Raw genomic sequence first — 21,757 nt, 5'->3', positions numbered from 1 at the left:
GGTCACAACCAAAGTCATTTTCCAATCTCCACAGGCAACCCTGTCTACATCTTTAAACTGGTGGCCATTCTTAATGTTGGGGGTTCTATTCTATCAATTGGATGTCATCACCTGTCTGAAATTACCTCTGGATCATCTGCTCTCAGTACTGTGCTCCCAGGGCAACACTAGTGCAGGCCCACTCTCTCAATAAAAGACAACCTTATTTATCTTCTGTTAGAACATTACATTGAAAGTTTGCTTGCACGAGGACATTTTAAAATCCTGCATTTTAAATAAATCACCTTATTTTGTGGACATAAACAAGAGAAAGCTGTGTTCCTCTGTCCTAGGTTAAAAACAGTCATTAAGAGTGAGTATACTGTGGTTACTATGAATGCATTGTCATCCACCTTGTTCATAGGAATTCCCCAGAGATACCTTGATTCACTTTGAAATAGTGTTTTAGTAAGCAAAGTGGAATTCCAGTTAAAAATATGAACTGGAAAGAAAAGGGCTTTTTTCCCTGTAAACACCCATAATTTCAATAAGTAACCGAACAGATAAGAAATTATTTTTAAAAGGGTAATTCTGGTGAAAATGTAATTGTTCTGTAGAAGTTTTTCTATTTCAAGTGTCAGAGACTAATATCAAGGAATATGGAAGACTCATGAAAAACATATAAAACAATAATTGTTGATGGTGGCTTTTTTATACCGCATGAGTCACAATTTATATTTCTAAGCAATCTTTATTTGCTACTCAGAAAATATTCAAAATGCTATATTGAGAACTTATGGAGAAAACAAGTAACTTGTTGTGAAAACAAATACAATATACAAGATTTAAAATGGTATACACAATACACATAATATAAAGCAAATTATATGAAGGCTTGGTTTTATCTTCTTGACATACATATATTCTTCTATATGTTTTATGAGAAACATTTTTTTTTGTCGGTCCTGTGGCCTGAACCCTGGGCCTGGGTGCTGTCCCTTAGCTCTTCAGCTCAGGACTAGCACTCTACTACAACGCCCACTTCTGGCTTTTTCTGTGTATTTGGTGCTGAGGAATCGAACCCTGGACGTCATGCATGCAAGGCAAGCGCTCTACCACTGAGCCACCTTCCCAGCCCATTGACAAACATTTTTATAAGTTGTTTTAGTATATGTTTTATTCCTAATGTAATCACCTACACTTTACTCAGAAATCATTTTTTTAATTGTGAAAATACCTTACAGAGGAGTTACAATTACATTGGCAAGATAATGAGTACATTTCTTATCAAGCATTGTTGCCTCCTCCTTTGTTTCTTCCTATCCCTTCCCATCTCCCCCTCCCTCTGCCCCTACTATATCCCCCGCAATCGACATTGAGAAAAACGAATTAAGCAACTCAAGGGCAGAGATGGGAGGGAGGAAATGAAAGGGATAGAGGAAAGAGCAATCACTAAGCAAAAGGAAAGAAATATACATACCACCTCATGTGGAAGAAATAGCTGTATTGTCAAAGCTTATAAAATTCATAACTTTCTTTATTTCTTTCCACGAATTTTAATTTGAAGTCTATTTTATCTGATATTAGGATTGCAACTCCCTCCTGTTTATGGGGACCGTTTGCTTGGTAGATTTTGTTCCAGCCTTTAACATTGAAAATGTGTTTGTTTTTATGGGCAAGATGTTATGTGGAAAACGAACTTTACAACTTTGGTGGTGGGGGTTGGAGGATTGGGTGGAGCAGCTGGGGGAGGATGGGAATGGATGGGAAGGGGAAACAAAGGAGGAGGCTACAATGCTTGATAAGAAATGTACTCATTATGTTGCCCATGTAATTGTAACCCCTCTGTACACAATAAAATAATTTAAAAAAGAAATATAAGAAAATAAATGCTAACTTCTTACTTTTTTGGGGGAAACTAGTCTTGAGTTAATAAAACATAAAAAGAAATAAAAAATTCATAGACTTTATAAACCATGATAATGACAATTTGCCTCATGAAGGTTAAAATGGGTTTGTGACTTGAAGTATCACTATCACACAATACTGTGAAATTTGTAATAATGTAGTCACAAAAAATTTATTAAATATTTTCTCATTGTTGAAGAAACTATCTTTAATATGACTTTTGTCATATCCTTGATATTTTAATAGTTTTGTGTTGGCTTTAATTACAAGAAATCTTCTTCAGTAATATTTTAGATTATACATTAAGTTTTTAGTTGGAAAGGCCGACATTTTAGTGACTACTTTTCTAAACATGGTTAGAACAAAAGGAAAAAATTTAGATCACAAGTACACAGCTAAGATAATTTACTATAAAGCAAAACCTTTACTCTTCACAGTTAAGTAAGACAATGAGTGGTCATTACATACACACACACAAACACATACACATATTTATTGATTGTTATTGTAAAGGTGTTGTACAGAGGAGTTAGTTATGTAACTCAGGTAGTGAATTCATTTGTATTTCAAGATCTGTCATTTCTTTCAGAAATATAATATAAACTATTTATTGAAAGAAAGTAAGAATTATTAACTGTAAGAAAGCAAGAATGTTAACTGTAGCCTGCCAAAATGCTTCAGTTCCTTAAAAATACTAGGACATTTATCAAAGAGTAATTTAAAAAATACAAACAAACTCAGCCATGTAGCACAGAGACCTTCATTCAAAATAGAGACAAACCTCACACTTTTTTTAAATCTTTGTTTTTGGAAAAAAAATGAATTTTATATCCAGGCACAGGTGGCTCATGCCTGTAATCCTAGCTTCTTAGGTGGCTGAGATCTGAGAATCATGGTTGAACGACAACACAGGCAAGAAAGTCCATGGGATTCAACTTCAATGAATCCCCAGAAAAACAGAAGTGTCTCTGTGGCTCAGTGCGGTCAGTGAAAAAGTTCAGTGATAAGGCCTATGCTGTGAATCCTATGACCAAAAAAGAAAATGTTTTCACAATGGAAAATATATTTTAGATTTAATTTTTTTAGGGTTTTTATTTTACTTAGGAAAACACTTAATTGAAGTTTGATAGAATTTTACATGGAATTGAATAGATCAGAAAAATGTGGCCTTAGTAATCATTTTCTATTTGATTTTTCAAGGTTGTTTTTGATATATGTTTATTATTAAATTTTAATGAAATTTTATACACATTTATTATGAATTATTTACAACCAATATTTTCAGTTGGATCATTCATCAACTTATGTTCACCAAAACTGTTCAATATAAATAGAAAGGAAATATTAATGAATATTATAATTTGAAAATAATTTTGTTTACATGTAACAAAGCATTAAATTAAAATAATTATTGATAAAAATAATTTCTTTTAAAAATTAGATAATAAAATAATAATGAAAAAAGTAAGATTTTTCTCTTCAACTCTATTGGACTAACTTGACATAAGCAGAACAATATCCATTATCCCCCCAAATACTTTTATTTCTATTTTAAATGCCACTCAGAGGATATCAGAGTAAATTCATATTAGGTATTACTGTTTTTTGAATAAATATTTTACTAATACTTTCCTCACAGCTTTCTTTATCTGTTTGTTCCTAAGACTATAGATGATAGGATTCAAGAATGGAGGAACGATGGTATAAAATACAGATAGAATCAGGTCCTGAATCACTTCAATGCTCCCTGAGGGTCTTAGGTATACCACCAAACCACTACCAAGAAACACTGACACTACAAGAAAGTGAGGCACACAGGTGGAAAAGGCTTTTCCTCCTCGCTCTTCTTTGACTGGAAACTTCAGCACTGTTAAAAATATGCGAGCATATGACAGGACAATGAAGATAAAGCAACCACCAACAAATCCTACAGCAGACAAAAGAAGTAAAAGTTCACTGCTAAAAGTGTCTGAGCAGGAGAGTTTTAGCAGGGAGGGGATGTCACAGAAGAACTTACTGACCACGTTGGACCGGCAGAAAGACAGCCGGAATGTATTACCAGTTTGTACAGCTGTAAAGATGACACCACTGAATAGGGAAGCCACTGTAGACTGGACACAGAACTGGTGGTTCATGATGACAGGGTAGTGGAGGGGCTGGCAGATGGCCACATAGCAGTCCTGGGCCATGATGGTGAGAAACATCAGCTCCACGGCTGCACAAAAAAGTACAAAAAATACCTGCATTGCACAGCCAGCTACAGAAATAGTCCTGTTGTTTGTGAGGGAGTTGATACAGGCATTGGGGACGGTGACAGAAATGTAGCACATATCCAGGATAGATAAATTCCTGAGGAAGAAGTACATGGGTGTGTGCAGGTTCTGGTCAATGGTGGTGACAGTGATGATAATAAAATTCCCCAACAGGGTGGCCAGGTAAATCAGTAGGAACACTATGGAAAGCAGGACCCTGAGCTCCCATACCTCAGCAAAGCCCTGCAGGAGAAACTTACTCACTGTGCTGAAATTGGCCATGCTCTTAGAATGCACATTCATCTGGAAATAAAACAAAGGAGAGTCAAATTATTGATAAAGGCAATTTTAAGCCAGCCACTAGTGGCTCATTGTTGTACTCTGCTCTACTTAGCAGCCTGAAATCTGAAGATCACAGTTGGAAGTTAGACAAGCCATGGAAGTCTATGAGACTCTTATCTCCAATTGATCACAAAATCCAGAAGCATGATGAAGCACTGGCTTTGAGCATAAAATCTAAGGGACAACATCCAGGCCATGAGTTCAAACCCTAGGACCAGCATATATGCACTCACAAACAGCTAGATTAGATGTAATATGCAAAAGAACAGGAAGGTTAGAACACTGATGACCAGTGATATGTTCACCTTTTATAAAGCAAGATTACATTGTTTCTGCAAATATTAGAAAATTTGTCAAAATCCATAGTTAACCTGAATAATACTTAGTTAACATATATGATTTAAAAAGAAAGTAGTACAACGGTTGCCACAGAAATACTAGTGTCATAATGGCCTGAGATGAACAATTTCAGGCTAATAACACCAATATGTAGAATGAAGATGTTCTTAGAACTATATCAGTTAGTAAACTCAATCATAAAATTTAGGAATTCAAAACAGACTAATAACAAATCACTGAGTTGGGATCTAAAAACTTTAACACTCAGAATATCCTTGGCTCACATTTTTTATGTGTAAATTCAAAAAAATGTAGAAATAATTGATAGTAGTAAAAAGTGTTCAATGAAACAAATATGAAATAATACTAACAAATTGGTTTTAGTGACATTAACAACATATAAATGCCAAAGTTAGGTCACAATACCACAACAGAAAAAAACACAGCCCAGGGTCTTTTAGAAACCTGGATACAAACATTCTAAACAGTCTTTTAGTTTTTGAAGAGTTACACCATTGGAATCCTCCACTGAATACACTATGAGTTAATATGTTTATTATATGTTCATTTGACCGCAATTTTTTTGCATATGTATTTGTAATTCTGCTCTAACTTCCACACTTGTGAAAAAACATGCATTTTTGGACTCCATGAGCATGGCTTAACTTTTCCAAGTCCATCTATCTCTTTGCAAATGACAATGTATCTGTCTGTCTGCTGTCTGTCTGTCTATCTATCTATCTATCACAAATTCTTGATTAATTCTTCCATCCAAGGGAGTCTGGGGATTTCCAGGGACAAATGAATGAAGAGGAAGAGGAAGGGTGGACGAAAGCAGTATTACTATTCAATGAGCATATGAGAAAATGGAACAAAGTAAAATGAAGTTGAGAGTGATGGGCGAGAATAATAAAAAGGATGACATTAATCAAGATGCACTTAATATTAATTTGTATTGAAATCTATTTTTATAACTACTTAAAGGCAATTAAAATAAGATACTTGAAAAGTTCTGAACAAATAGTTGTGTGCCATACATTTCAAATATTCAAAGCACCAAAACACATAAACAAATTAAATATATATTTAGCTAGGTTTGTTCACAATAATCAAATCAACCATTGTGTATCAGCATTTTAATAGTACAAAGGATAAAAATCATGCGGATTTATTAACATACATGTGAAAAGAATTTCATATTAAAACCTTCTCACAATAAATAAAAAACTGCAAGTGAATTTTGTATAGAAGGAAACATATTTTGTTCAGATCACAACAGAATAAAGAGCTTCATTTTATAGAAAACGTCTCCAAACGCTTAAGATAGCAAGAACTCTTATAGCAAAAATAATAGTAGGCATGAACTGATCAAAGCAGAAATAATCTTATTTCCTGACTTGAGGTAATTATGAGAAAAATTACATGGATCAAAATTGTATGTTACTTTTATAAAAACTTACATATGGCTATGTGTGGTGGCTCACTCATAGAATCCAGAAACGAATGGGGTTGAAATCAGAAGAATTAAAGTTCCAAGCCAACTAGGTCAAAAAAGCCTGAGGAACCCTATTTCAAAAATAATCATTGAAATGACAGTTGGCAATGTGACTCATGTAGTAATTCATCAGCAGAGAGCAAGCTAGCCAAGCACCCCTGAGGCCTTGAGATTCAAGCTTCAATGACAAAAATAGACCTATTCAATCATAGAAAATAATGTATCTAAGTAGCCATATACATATGTACATATATAATATATCTTGAAAATGGACAGTGTTTTCATTAAATACTGTTGGTGGAAAAAGATCTGCATACACCTAAAGAACAAATTAGACTTTTATAATTAGCATAATCAAATTAACTTCATACAATAAATGTACTCATTACTCATGTCCTTAGTTATATGACTGTAATTCCTCTATATATCACCTTCTCAATAAAATTAAATTTAATTATAAACAAAATAAAAACATATCAAATTATCTCCAAATTGGCTTAAACACTTAGACATCAAATATTGAACTCCAATACTTGAAGAGGAAAACAGGAGAGGCTCCTTCCTATTGGTCTTTTCATCATTTTTACTGATCCTAAAAGTATAAGCAAAAAAGTAAAACTAGACAAATGGAAATATGTGGGACTAAAAATCTTTGGCATAACAATGGAATAAACCAAGGGTAAAGTTACTCCTCTGGAATGGAAGAAAATACTTGGGAACCATACATTTTAAATGGTTTAATCGCAAAAAAAATACTAAAAGCAAATATCTCCATCTCAAATGAGAAATATAAGCAAGACTATAAATTGTACTAAGAATATATAACTATGTTTAGCAAAATAGTCACCAAGTCAAAGAACACATGTCTAGTATGGCTATTAATAAGGAAAATGAAAATCCAACACAGGGACATATTATATCACAAGTTTTAGAATGACTACTATCAACTAAGCAAAGAAAATAATCTTCAAAGGATTAGAGGAAAAAACTTCTAGAGAACACATTGGTATAAATCCTTCACAAAAATTATGGCAATTGCTTAATAAAACTCAAAAAGATTCAGCTATGTGATGCAGCAATCTTACTTCTGACTCTACATCATAGATAGATAGATAGATAGATAGATAGATAGATAGATAGATAGATAGATAGATAGATAGATAGATAGATAGATAGATAGATAGATAGATAGATACTGTACAGAGAGGCTACGGTTACAGTTCCATGAACAAGGTAATGAGTCCATTTCCTATGGAGCACTATTAGCCGATCCATTGATTTTCCCCTACCATCTCTTTATCCCCAGGTTCCCAACTCCATCCTATCCATAGCCCCCGCTAGGTTGTAGTTTGTTTTCAACATAGTGTCTTGTACATCTCATTGTTACAATGGGTCATCCTATTCCTTATTTCAGCATTTTATTATTTCCCTTTACCTCCCCAAATTAGAAAAATGTATATATAAGATGCAGGTCACAGAAATCAAATACACTGAAAACAGGGGATATACCGTGGGGAAAGAACTTACAAAGGAATGGAAAAAAATCACATAGTACATTATAAGTACATTAAAAAGCACAACAAGAAAGATAAAATCTCTTGTGTCCCTATCTTGGGGTTCATTTTGCCTAGCATCAGGTTATATGGTCTTATGTACATAGCTTTTGACCTCTTCTGCTTGTCCTAGACATATACTAATTATTGCAGATAAGGGAAACCATGGGACCTATGTTTCTCTGGGTCTGGCTTACTTCAGTTAATATAATTTTTTCCAAGACTTTCCATTTCCTAACAAATGGGGCAATATCATTCTTTCTGATGGAGGCATCTTAACTCTAAGAGATGATCTCAGAGTACCTTGGGTCCTATTCTAGCTGCAGCATTGATCCTAAGTTTCAAGATGTGAAGATCCTAAACACCAATCAAAAGATTCAAGGGTACTCAAAATGTGATACTTTTATCCAATAGAATATAACATATTATTAGAGAACAAACATCCTGCCATTTAGGTAGTGTTACTTTTATTCATAGTTAAATCCAATTTATTTTAAATGTGATATAAAATTTAAAAATTGATGTTGCTACAGGATTCTAGACACACACCTGAGACCAAAAGAAGATACTCTTAAATAAATATTAGAGAAAGTTATTTTTGAAAAAAAACTAAGAAATCTAGATTCCAATTTGGTAACTGAATTCAAGCACCAGAGAACAGTCAACATTTATGGTAGCACAGGGCAGAATAGTGGATGCAGGGCCAAGGAGGAAACAAGGTGTTTGTTCAAGGAAACAGAAATTCTCTTTTAGATTAAAAAATAAACCTACAGAACTACGAAATAATATTCCATGACATATAATATTACATATCTTTTCCATTTTAAAAAGTGTTATGTAAACTTTATTTCATGAGATGTCTTTAAAAAAATAACTCGGTTCTTTCCAAGTCATCAAGATAATAGTTTTAATGACTTTATAACACTCCACTGAACTTGTATCCCATTACTAAAATGTGGATTGTCCGTCTCTCTTTCTCTCTGTTTTGATCTATCTACAAACCCTGACCATTTCCTTAGAATAAGTTGCTAGAATGTTATGCATCATTCAGATTAAATGAAAAGAAGGCTTCAAGTGAGTCTTACAAATTTGCCCTCAGATGATATGCCAGATGATGTTACTAGAGAACTTTTTAATTTTTTTCCTGTTTGCTTATGCTTTTTAAGCATTATTGAAGAATACATAGTAAGACAATCAGAGTAACAGAATAAAATAATAGAGGAAATAAGGATTTCTTTCTATTTTAAAGCAATATTCCAATGACTACAAAGGCAATTGGAATGGATGGGAGGGCGCAAAAGAGGACAACAGTGGAAGAGTTGACATTGATCAAGATGTATTGTACTCATAATCAGATTATGGACTTGGAACCTCTTTGTATAACTAGATATTAGTAAAGTAGTATTCCAAAATTAACAGCAATATTCATTATGTACTTACTGTTAGTGACTATTCCTAACTCAGAGATGAGGAAATATCTTCCTCTGCTTAATATCTACAAATCAAGAACTTAAAGATGGTTTATCCAGAAAGAGGATGAAGAATGTCTTAAGGTGAACAAATTTTATTCTGATAGTTTAATGATGAGTGAATCACATCATCTTTTATTGAAAATGTGGGCCTGTACGTGGGTCACTAGTTAAAGCTCTAGAATCACAGTCCTAATTGCCTTGTGAGAGTAAGTTGCCCATACATGATTTCAAACAAGCTCAAATCTCCAGAGAACAGGTAAATAGGAACCAGTGAAAACTCAAGAATGGACACAAACTTGAACTTGAAAATAGTGCTGTCTGTGGAGGTGTGTCAAAGACTAAATGAACATATTAGTTAACCATCTGAAGAGAAAATTAGGGCATCTGCATGGAGCTCAGAGACAATGGTCTATACTGATCTTAGCCTTTATAAGATAAGCTTAATTATTCTCTCTATGGAACACTTTTGGAGTTATGTGTACACTAATGTGCTCAGCTGTGATTTAAATTAAGAGAAGTGAATAGAAAACACCTCTTTGCACACTTCCCTTTCAAAATATTTAAAGAAATATATTCATAAATATTTAATAAAATATATTCCTAAAGATAGACAATTCAGGCTAGAAATACAATAGGCTTTTGACTCAATCTGTTTTGGGAAATTCACATTAAGTGAAAGGTCCAGCAACTAAAGAAGTTCATAAGCATATGTGAAATACCATAGTAAAACCTCTGTGAACAATGAATATTCACCTTGAATAAAGTAAATTAATAACATGATGTAAATCAGGTCTGTCTGAGGTCCTGGTACTATTGAGAGGGTGATATGGTGAAATCATGATAGGCATATGTGAAATTATGTAACAATGAAGCTTGTGGAGATTGGTTTTGGAAAGGGGGATGGGAGATGAAGAAGAGTGAATGTAGTAGTGTGATCCAAGTGGATTGCATACATGGAGAAGTCAAAATGAACTCCCATGACAACTAATTGATGCCAATGAAAATGTGGGCAAATGTTTCATAACAGTAAGAAGCATTAAAATGATGTGTAAGTTATAAAAACAATCATATACACACAGTCACTTATCTGTAAAATGCTCATTGGTGTTGGTGTGCTGATAAATAATCTCACCTGACAAACAAACTATGGCAATTAGTATGATTTCTGATATTGTAGGATTTAAAATTTTCTGTAATACAAATACTCTAACCAGAACTAAATCTAGGTTTCTAATATGGTGTCACTGAATGCAGAGTTGGGAACCTTTCCCAAAACCTACCCCCATACCATTACAAGATGCTCTATTTCAACCTCACATAGATGTTAAGTCAGATGATACTCTAGCAGGACATAAGAAAGTGACTAAGAAAAGAGAGATGGTAATGAAGTTCCATGAGTTAGGAGAAATGCCTGTCTTCACATTCAAAGTTATATTTATGTATTAGGCAGGTAAATAAACATAGAAGCTAAAAATAAACTATGCACATTGTACCAAGATAAACACAAAAGTATGTTCTGGGGGTGGTTACAAAAATCTGCTAATAGATTAGTACTGAATATATTTTCAGTCACCTGGAGATCCAGAAGTTAACAGTTATACTATTTTTCCTAACAAATCCACTGTTCCAATGGTTATTCATGTTCCTAATCACAGTAGGTCACAACCAAAGTCATTTTCCAATCTCCACAGGCAACCCTGTCTACATCTTTAAACTGGTGGCCATTCTTAATGTTGGGGGTTCTATTCTATCCACTGGACGTCATCACCTGCCTGAAATTACCCCTGGACCATCTGCTCTCAGTACTGTGCTCCCATGGCAACTCTTGTGCATGCCCATTCTCTCAATAAAAGACAACCTCATTCATCTTCTGTTAGAACATTACATTGAAAGTTTGCTTGCATGAGGACACTTTTAAAATCCTGCATTTAGAAAAATCACCGTAATTTGTGAACATAAACAAGAGAAATCTGTGTCCTTTTTTCCTGGGTTAAAAACAGTCACTAAGGGTGAGTATATTGTAGTTATTATGAATACATTGTCATCTACCTTGTTCATATGAGAATTCCCCAGTGACACCTTGATTCACTTTGAAATAGTGTTTTAGTAAGCAAAGTGGTATTCAAGTTAAAAGTATGAACTGGAAATAAAAGGGTTTTTTTCCCCTGAAAACACCCATAATTTCAATAAGAAACAGAACAGATAACAAATATTTTTTAACAGGGCAATTCTGGTGAAAATGTAAATTGTTCTGTAGAAGTTTTTCCATTTCAACTGTCACAGATTAATATCAAGGAATATGGCAGACTCATGAAAACCATATAAAACAAAAAAAGTTGAAGGTGACTTTTTTATACCACATGATTCACAATTTATATTTCCAAACAATCTTTATTTGCTACTCAGAAAATTTTCAAAATGCTATGTTGAGAACTTATGGAGAAAACAATTAACCTGTTGTGAAAACAAATACAATATACAAGATTTAAAATGTTATACATAATACACATAATATAAATCAAATTATATGTAGGCTTGGTTTTGTTTTCTTGATGTACATATATTCTTCTATATGTTTTATCTTCTTGAGAATCATTTTTCTTTTGGTCAGTCGTGGGACCTGAACCCTGGGCCAGGGCGCTGTCCCTCAGCTCTTTAGATCAGGTCTAGCACTCTACCACAATGCCCACTTCTGGCTTTTTCTGTTTATGTGGTACTGAGGAATCGAACTCAGGACATCATGCATGCAAGGCAAGCACTCTACCGCTGAGCCACCTTCCCAGCCCATTGACAAACATTTTTATAAATTGTTTTTCTTTATGTTTTATTCCTAATGGAATCATCTATACTTTACTCAGAAATCTTTTTGAAGTGTCTGTTCCTGTTTAAAAACATTGAGAATATTATTGAATAAATTCATGACTCATTAGAAAAACATCATATTAAACCCCTTTAAATATATTAAACAAATTAAAAATAATCAGCTTATAATACGTACTTTATATGATGTTAAGTTTCTAATTTGATATATTTTAGGTGTACCTACCATCATCAGAAAATCTACAATAAAATCATTACTTTTTATGAATTCAGTCTATTTTGCTTCTTGTAGGATTTTTGAACTAACCAAAGTTTATAAATAAGATTCTCTGAGCTAATTTGGTATATTAGGCTTAGAGATATTTACTGAATTTGTAAGTTGACAAATATTTATCCTAATCTATTGTGACTCTTTTATTTCTGTACCATTATCTTTATTTATATATTTATGTACTTATTTATTACACCTAGTACTGAGCTTTTACCCTGGGTCTTCTTGTGGATTTGGCTTGCACACTTGAAAGACTCTGTACCACAGGTAGCCACATTGGCTTTTTTTTTTTAACTTAATTGGAATAGTTTCATAGATTTTTCTAGCTTGGTCTGATGTTTGAGCACTGATACTTTAGAAGTCAGCATCTTGAGTATGTAGCATTACAGGAATGAGCCTCAGTGCCTGTCTTGTCCATCCAGTTTTAATGTTTTTTTCTTTGATTTTGTTGAAATGAATTATTTCATTGAAAATGTAATAAATGTGTTTGTTAATTACATAATCCTTTCAAAATAGGTTTTACCAAGGCTGCAGTATCCCCTAACCATAATTCCAGCTACTCTGGACTGGAGGCTGAAAACCATTCCAGGTAGGCAAATATGTAAGACTAAAATCTTCAGTTAGCCAAAAAAAAAAAGAAAAAGCTGAGAGTGGATCTGTGGTTCAAGTAAGTGGTAGACTGTCAGCCTTGAGCAAATAGAGATAAAAGACAGAGCTGGCTGAGTTCAAGCCCCACTTGCACAAAATACAGTTTGTTTTTTAAAAAAAATATCTAACCAGTATTAATTACTTTTTTCTACTTTTAACATTAGGATTTGGTGTTGTTAGCATTGTTATGAGATGTTCCTTAGGTATTTATATTTCACTGTCAACTTTTCAGTGGTTCTATGGGAATCTGCACAGCATTCTGCTAGACCTTAGCAAATTATAATGGGTATGTCCCTGGTTTTTATTTGTATTTTTTTGTTTTTGTTTTTGTGTCCGGTCGTGGGGCCTGAACTCTGGGTCTGGGCGCTGTCCCTCAGCTCTTCAGCTCAAGGCTAGCGCTCTACCACTTGAGCCACAGCACCACTTCCGGCTTTTTTCTTTTTGCTTATGTGGTTCTGAGGAATCGAACCCAGGGCCTCAGGCATGCAAGGCAAGCGCTCTACCACTGAGCCACCTTCCCAGCCCCTGTCCCTGGTTTTCAATACTTGCCAGACCACCACCCATTGAACAAAAGATTTATGCTTAGTTCCTCTCAAAAATGCACAACTTTCTTGTTTATGAAATGAAATTCTTTTCTCATATAAAATATGAATAGTGATGAAATTGTAAATGTTTATGCTTTTGTATAAATCAAGTTTTCTCTTATGACAAGATTATAATTTCACATTCATACCCATTGTTAAATCATTACAAGTTTCTTGTTCTTTAAATGAGATGCAATAAATTAATCTGACTCCAGAAAAATGATTTTTGTTAACAAAATAATTTTTAAGATTTTACCACTACTTTTTCTCTCCTTCATAGTTGCTTTGTTTCTTTCTTCCTATTCTGTTTGGATTGTAATTGATGATATTTTGTAAAATTATAAACTTTGATTTTTTTAATTTTTATGTTTGTTATTTCCATGAAGAAGGCATAAAATTTCATTTTATTCAGCTATTAGCTGATTACCTTTAATATCATGCAAAATTTTTGAACTTTAACTTCTCTAGACTGTTATTCCAGAATTTACAGTTTTTATATATTTGTATTGTGTGCCTATTCAATTCTTTGGTGTCAGTTTTATGTTTTGCTTATGTTTTATATTAAGGTTAAACATTTTACAGTATTATAGCAATATTATATTGTTGCCTATTTTGACATGACTTTACTCTTACACCTTAATATATTTTGCTTTTGCTGATTAGTACCCATTATCTTAAACTTGTACACCACTCTAGAATCTGTTGGAAATCATGTGAAGCAAGCTTGCTGCTGTGAACATTGGGGAAAGGATTGATTATGGGTGTTTGTAGCTGGTGAAGTGTTTGTTTCCTATTAGGATTCTTCTCACCAATTATTTTCTCAGCTTATGTTTTTCTTCTCAGTTTTTTTTTAATGTGCTGGGGAATAAATTTAAGGCCTAGTTCTTCTACAGAAGCTTTCTTACTGCTGAAATCGACTTCTTACCTCTTTTTGGCTCATTATTTTCAAGATTAGAATTTTCATCCTGCCTGAGCATATGCCTGGTTGTGCATCATCTATTACTATCACAGCTAGAATAATAGGTGCATACTACTTTATCCAACTCACTGGTGAAGAGTTGCTGAAATTATATATGTTTAAAAGATCTTTTGCTTTTTCCCAGGTCTCTCTTCTTTTTCCCAGCTCTCTCTCTTTCCCAGATCTCTTTCCCAGGCCTTTCCCAACCACGGCGAGGGCCAACATGGCCTGGTGCCAGCCAGAATGATGAATAAACCTACCCCTTATGTGAATACCACCTGCATGGTGCTGTTCTTACTCGATCACCTCTTTTTAAAAACCTAACATAAATGGTGCCAAAACCCAGGAAGGGCTTAAAGTCAGGATAGGTGGGATTCCTCTCTGTTTTTCTTTTTCTTTTTTCTTTTCCATTTTTGCTCTGAGGAATACCCACAGTTCTGGCGGCCTTTTGTGAACTGGTCTGTCTGCTGCGGACACAGCACATTGATACCATAGCTGGCCTTCACATCCACGTCCACATCACTTCTCTACTCTGGTGAGTGAAACTACTCTCCACAGCTCTGTCACTAAGTTTCTCTCCAGGTATGGCACCACACCAGAGAGCTACGGCCTTTAGCTGAAAAGCCGGTCACCTCTGAAGCCGAGGATGCTTGGTTTTGGGGGCTTGGCCAGTTCTCTCTAGAGGGCTCTAAGAGAAGTTGGGATGCTGCTTCTGCCTGGTCAGCTCTCCTTCACTCACCAGAGTGACTCTCCTAAACATTTAATGGGGTGCTGCGAATCATGCCTGAGCCATGAAACCTCTTTGAAATGCCTTCTGCATTCCCTGGAAAGCCAGAGCACCTAATTTTTATGCCATTCTCAGATGTAGACAGTTTTTGCCACTACAATGGTAAATGGTCAGAAGTCTGTTTACTTTCAGGCTCTCTTTGCTCTCTCTCTGCCATTCATGTCCAACTTTTCCTATCTCTCCCTTTCTCTTTTCTATAACATTTTGGATTGTGCCCTGAAGAGTGCAATGCAGGCTGGGCCCTGGGGACCCCCCTTCTAGGTTCCCTCTCAAAGGCTAGCCAATGTAGTTTTGTGCTATTTGTTCAAGATTTCTTTGCATTTTTTTCAGAAATTCCCCATCTTGAGTTCATCATTTTGGCCACATGGTGGGTTAAGGGTTTGGCCCCATGTGACCCTTAACCTTCCACCAAGCTTACTACTCCATCCATTTATTCTAAGGTGCCTTGCTAACAAGTTGCTCTTTTCACAGGCCCTGATTAGTGAGACCCAACCATCTGATGTGCTTTGTTAACAAAGATGTCTAAACATTGTTGTCAAAAATTTTAGGTTTTGAGTTTTGCCTTTTTTGCTTTGTATTGTGTATTCTGGTACTGACTACGTGACTCTAAAATATTGGGCATCTAATGAGTTTTGTCATTTCAGAATATTTGTTGGCAATTCTTGATAAGGACCAGGTAAACTCTGCTTATTCTATTTGCTCTCCTTGTTGCTTTAATTGGAAATAACAAAGGGTTTTTTGGCAAACTTTGCAGTTCAAAGCCAGCCTGGGCTAAAAAATCCCTAAGACTCCATCTCCCAAATTACCTGCAAAGAGCCAGGCTGGAAGCATGGCTTAAGACTCTTATCTCTAACCAGCCAAACACTGGAAATGCTATTGTAACTCAATGTGGTAGAGTACTAGCCTTGAGCAGAAGTGCTCTGGGACAAAGCCCAGGCCTTGAGTTCAAACCTCCTTGAATACTAACTGGGAAAAGCCATCCCAGCAATGGGCACCTAGACTCAGCTAGTCTGGGGAACAAGGGACCATGGAGAGGAGTCAGAGGAGCTGATGTCATATCAGCAACTTTGTGCCTGCCCTTTCAATATTAACCAGAGCCAGGAGGTCAATAGACGTAAGAAGCCTGCCTATCTAATGTCCATACCTGTCTACCTATTAACTGGATAAGAATTTATATTCTTGCCTTTGTTACCTGACTTCTCCTCTACCTAGTCACCAGATGTCAGAAGTAGCTAGGGACATTTCTACCACCATTTTCAGCCCCAAGTCCTTCCTCTTGCCATTTAGTTGCTCTCTAGTATTTTTTTTTCCAGCCCCTCAATGCCTAATGAGACTTCACCAGACTTTATCTAAGGACTCATGCCACAAAGGGACAGCTGCTGCTCACTGCTTTCTCTGGGAGGGGACCAATTTCCAGCCTTTTACCCCTAATGTCAATGCCCCTTGTCAGCAGGAAGTAGCCAGAGAGAATCCTCACCCTATTTCATGATTATGAAAAGGCTGGAATGTAAGGTGTGCTCCTGGATGGTGAGCAGTCTCCACCCTCCTCTCAGCAAAGTCTCCACCCAGTACCTGCATTACCTAGGCAACTGACACACCTGGAAGAAGTCACATCTGAATCTGCTGAGGTCCCATCTGAATTTGATGTGACCACACCTTTCTCCACCCATACCCTAGATAAGGCCTAATCCAGGCCCGGAGGCTCTCTTTCCCAGCTCTCTCTCTCTTTCCCAACTCTCTTTCTCTGCTTTCTCTCTTTCCCAGCTCTCTTTCCCAGGCCTTTCCCAGCTGCGTGGAGTGCCAACTGGTCATGGTGCCAGCTGGAACGATGAATAAACCTACCCCTTACCTGAAAAAAATCTTTTGTTGTATCCCTGATATTTAATATTGTTTGTGTTGAATTTTATTACAACAAAACTCTATCAAGAACATATTTTATATTATGCATTGTTATTAGTTGGAAAATCAGACATTTTAGTGACAAATAACTTTTCTACACATGTTTAGAAAAAAAGCACACAATTTAAATCATAAGTAGAGAGCCAAAGTAGTTTTATGGTTAAAAAAAGCACTGAAAGCTTCACTGTTAACACATAAGACTAATGGTGGTCATTAAACACACACACACACACACACACACAAACACACACAAACACATATATGTACATATTTTTGTACTGTAAAACGATGTACAGTGGGTATACAGTTACATAAATCACATAAATGACAAGTTGTCATTTTTTTCAGAAGAAAATAACTCACTTGGAGTTTGATAATATTTACAGAGCTATTTTACATGGAAATGAATAGATCAGATAATGTGGCCCTATTAATCACTTTCTAGTTGGTTTTTTAAGATTGCCTTTTTGCTTTTGTTTTATCAGTCATGGGGCTTGAACTCTGGATTTGAGCTCTTCAGCTCAAGGTTAGCACTCTACAACTTGATCTATGCTCCATTCCTGCTTTTCTGGTGGTTTTTTGGAAATGAGTCACATAGACTTTCCTGCCAAGGCTGACTTTGAACCGCAATCCTCATATATCTGTCTTCCGAATAGCTAGTATTACAAGCATAAGTCACCAACCTCCGGCTTCCAGGTTGCCTTTGAATATAGGTTTAACAATATTTTCTTAGCAGCATAATTAACAAAAGCCATGCCACCAGGCCAAAACAGCAACCTTTAAACTAACTTTTTTGATAGAAAAGATATCTATTTTCACATAGGTGATACATCTATCAGTCTATAAGTAAACTCAAGATGATATCAGAAAGTACAGGAAGGAAAAGAAACACTGTTTTGGGATTAGGAAGCATTTTGAAATGTAAGATATTGCCTAAAATGTTTTTTTCCAAAATGGAATTAGTAAGACACAGCTCAGAAGGCAGAGCTCAGATTGTTCAAGAAATGACACTGTGTGTGATTATGTTTTGAGATCCCTTATGTATTGTTAATTCTATTTCAAAGTCCTTTAATGGTCACTTCATGTAAATACATCTTTCTCCACTTAACCTAAACAATTTGACCAGGTTGACAATCTGAGCTCAACCAGTGTGAGCCCAGGGACAAGGACGGCTGCATTCGGAATAAATAAGGAGCAGTTGGCCTGCTCTGTGTGCTTGCTTGACAGATTTCTGGCTGATGTCACATCCTTCTACAGAAATAAATTTTGCCTTGATGAGATTAAAAAAAATTGATGAATTGAACACACATTATAAATTATTTGCAACTAATATTTTCAATTGGATCATACAGTAACTTATATTCTCCAAAACCCTTCAAAAAAAGGAAAATAAACAAGTATTATAACTTGAAGGTCATATCTATGCACATGTACCAAAAGATTAGATTTTATTTTGTAATTATATGTAATTAAAATAATAAATTGTTTAAAGAATTTACATTTAAATGATAAATTAAAATAATAAACAAGATTATAAGATCGTCTATTCCAGTCTGTTGAACTCACTTTGACATAAGCAGAAAAATATCCATTATCCAAAAAATACTTTTATTTCAAGTTTAAATGTCATTCAGAGGGTCTCAGAGTAAATTCTGATTAGGTATTAATGTGTTTCTGAATAAATATTTTTAATATTGCTTTCTTTATCTGTTTGTTCCTAAGACTATAAATGATAGGATTCAAGAATGGTGGAACAATGGTATAAAATACAGATAGAATCATGTTCTGAATTATTTCAGTGCTTGGTGAGGATTTTAGGTAAACCACAGAACCGGTACTAAGAAACACAGACACCACAAGAATGTGAGGCAAACAAGTGGAAAAGGCTTTTCCTCCTTGCTCTTCTTTGACTGGAAACTTCAGCACTGTTAAAAATATGCGAACATATGACAGCACAATGAAGGTAAAGCAGCCACCAGCGAATCCTACCACAGCCATAAGAAGTAAGAGTTGGCTACTAAAAGTGTCTGAGCAGGAGAGTCTTAGCAGAGAGGGGATGTCACAGAAGAACTGATTGACCACGTTGGACCGGCAGAAGGACAGCCGGAATGTGTTACCAGTTTGTACAGCTGCAAAGAAGATACCAGTGAGTAGGGAAGCCACTGTAGACTGGACGCAGAACTGGTGGTTCATGATGACAGTATAATGGAGGGGCTGGCAGATGGCCACATAGCGGTCCTGGGCCATGATGGTGAGAAATATCAGCTCCACAGATGCGCAAAAAAATACGAAAAATACCTGCATTGTACAGCCAGCTACAGAAATAGTCCTGTTGTTTGTGAGGGAGTTGATACAGGCATTGGGGACCGTGACTGAAATGTAGCACGTATCCAGGATAGATAAATTCCTGAGGAAGAAGTACATGGGTGTGTGCAGGTTCTGGTCAAAGGTGGTGACAGTGATGATGATAAAATTCCCCAACAGAGTGGCCAGGTATATCAGTAGGAACAATATGGAAAGCAGGACCCTGAGCTCCCACACCTCAGCAAAGCCCTGCAAGAGAAACTTACTCACTGTGCTGAAATTGGCCATACTCTGAGAATGCACATTCATCTGGAAATAAAGCAAAGGAGAGTCAAATTATTGATAAAAATGATCTTAAGCCAGCCACCAGTGGCTCATTCTTGTATGCTTATCTATGTAGGACCCTAAAATCTGGAGATCACAGTGTGAAGCCAGCCAGGCCACAAATGTCAATGAAACTCTTATCTCCAACTAACTACAAAAATTCAGAAGCTCATCCCTGGCTGCAAGGTAAATCAGTAACCTGGAGCACAAAATCGAAGGGACAACACCCAGGCCTATATTTCAATCCCTGTGATCAGCATATATGCACTCACACACAGTCAGACAGAGATTCTAAATAATTTCTTTGATGTTTCTTACATATATTTGATTAAAAATATCCCCTTATATAAAATGTCTCACTTTTTGTCACTTTGATTTACATAAAAATTTAGCACTATACTTATGTTAGCATATTTTCGCATATAGTATGCAAAATGATAAGAAGGTTAGGACACTGCTGTTCACCTATTACAAAGTAAGATTATATTGTTTCTTCAGGAATATCGAGGTCATAATTTTTATAGTCTTAAGGGTGTTTAAATTGATTTATATAAAGCCAATTCCAGTTTCACATTAAATTATCTGAACCAGAAATACTCAGAGAATTTTGACAATTAGAAGATATAAAAACATAATTATCTGTGAATCTTTGTGCCTGTATAATTCCATGTTTATATTTTTATACCATTTTGTAAAGTATTTTTATACTTTTGATATGATTATAATTTTTTGTCTTATGTCAAAATTGAGCTTTTAGGGTATTACATATATAATTCTTTTTACATGTGTTTATATATTTGTACACAAATTGGTAAGTACATAATAAGTACATAATAATTTTACTATTTATTAGTATTTATAGAAATGGCTATATTACAGGTGATTATATATATCTGCATATGCATGTAGATGGATAGTCATATATTCAATTATATATATATATGCTTATACATATGAAAAGCAAAAAGTTTTAAAGAGTCAGAGAGTTTGGGAGAGTAGTGAGCTAAAGAAAAGATTTTAAGGAATATTTTACACTTCACAAACCTGAGATTTATAAACTGACAAGAAACTGCAAATTCTCATATAATTATATTTGTGTAATTAAGGCAAATTTTCTTAGTCTCAGTACAATTGTCTCTTAAACCACTTAAACATGTTGCCTGAAGTAGATTCAGATTACTAATATTATTCTCCATTACTTAAAGTCGATGATTTGGATATGTGAAATATCCAAAGAGCCATATGAATTAGTACTCCATTAAACAACTGAATACTAGATTCAAGGCAAGTTTACATATAAAATTGTACCTCATATGTCTCCTGACTGTTGTTAAGGTTTATTTGAAGTTGACCAAAAAATGTGGTCAATGTTAAATGTCTTGCACCTGTTCCTTTGCCTGTGACACATGTATTTATATATGGCTATGTGTTGCTGATGACTGATTTCTTTTCTTTTTATTTGTGAAAATACCATACAGGAGAGTGACAATTACATGGGCAAGGTGATGAGTACATTTCTTATCAAGGATTGTTGCCTCCTCATTTGTTTCCCCTTCCCATCCCTTCCCATTTCCCAACCACAAATTTCTCCCCTCCCACCCAGCCAAAATTGTAAAGTTCATTTTTCGACATAACATCTTGTGTATCTCATTGTTGCAATGGGTCCATCTGTATCCCTATTTAAGCAATTTGTTTTTTCCCTTCCCCTCCACAAAGTATATCAACATCAAATACAATGAAAGCAGGCTTTCATGGGGGAGGGACATACAAAGCAACAAAGAAATCTTCTTATAAATATGTTAGAAACAATCACAAGAAAGAA

The 21,757-nt window shown here is 35.2% G+C and overlaps 2 protein-coding genes across 2 annotated transcripts; both read right to left on the bottom strand.

The window, feature by feature from the left end:
• Positions 1-3,482: 3,482 nt before the first annotated feature.
• Positions 3,483-4,421, bottom strand: LOC105985062 (olfactory receptor 14C36-like). Its single transcript, XM_013015473.1, has one exon. The coding sequence runs from the start codon at positions 4,419-4,421 to the stop codon at positions 3,483-3,485; it is 939 nt and encodes a 312-aa protein (XP_012870927.1).
• Positions 4,422-18,963: 14,542 nt separating this feature from the next.
• Positions 18,964-19,899, bottom strand: LOC105985060 (olfactory receptor 14C36-like). The gene has a single exon (XM_013015472.1). It carries the CDS (start codon positions 19,897-19,899, stop codon positions 18,964-18,966), a length of 936 nt encoding a protein of 311 aa, XP_012870926.1.
• Between the last annotated feature and the right edge of the window lie 1,858 nt (positions 19,900-21,757).

Source organism: Dipodomys ordii, unplaced genomic scaffold, assembly GCF_000151885.1.
Source record: "Dipodomys ordii isolate 6190 unplaced genomic scaffold, Dord_2.0 Scaffold27, whole genome shotgun sequence".
NCBI classification, from domain to species: domain Eukaryota; kingdom Metazoa; phylum Chordata; class Mammalia; order Rodentia; family Heteromyidae; genus Dipodomys; species Dipodomys ordii.
Note: the sequence above shows the minus strand (reverse complement) of the source record. Positions and strands in the feature narration are given on the sequence as shown.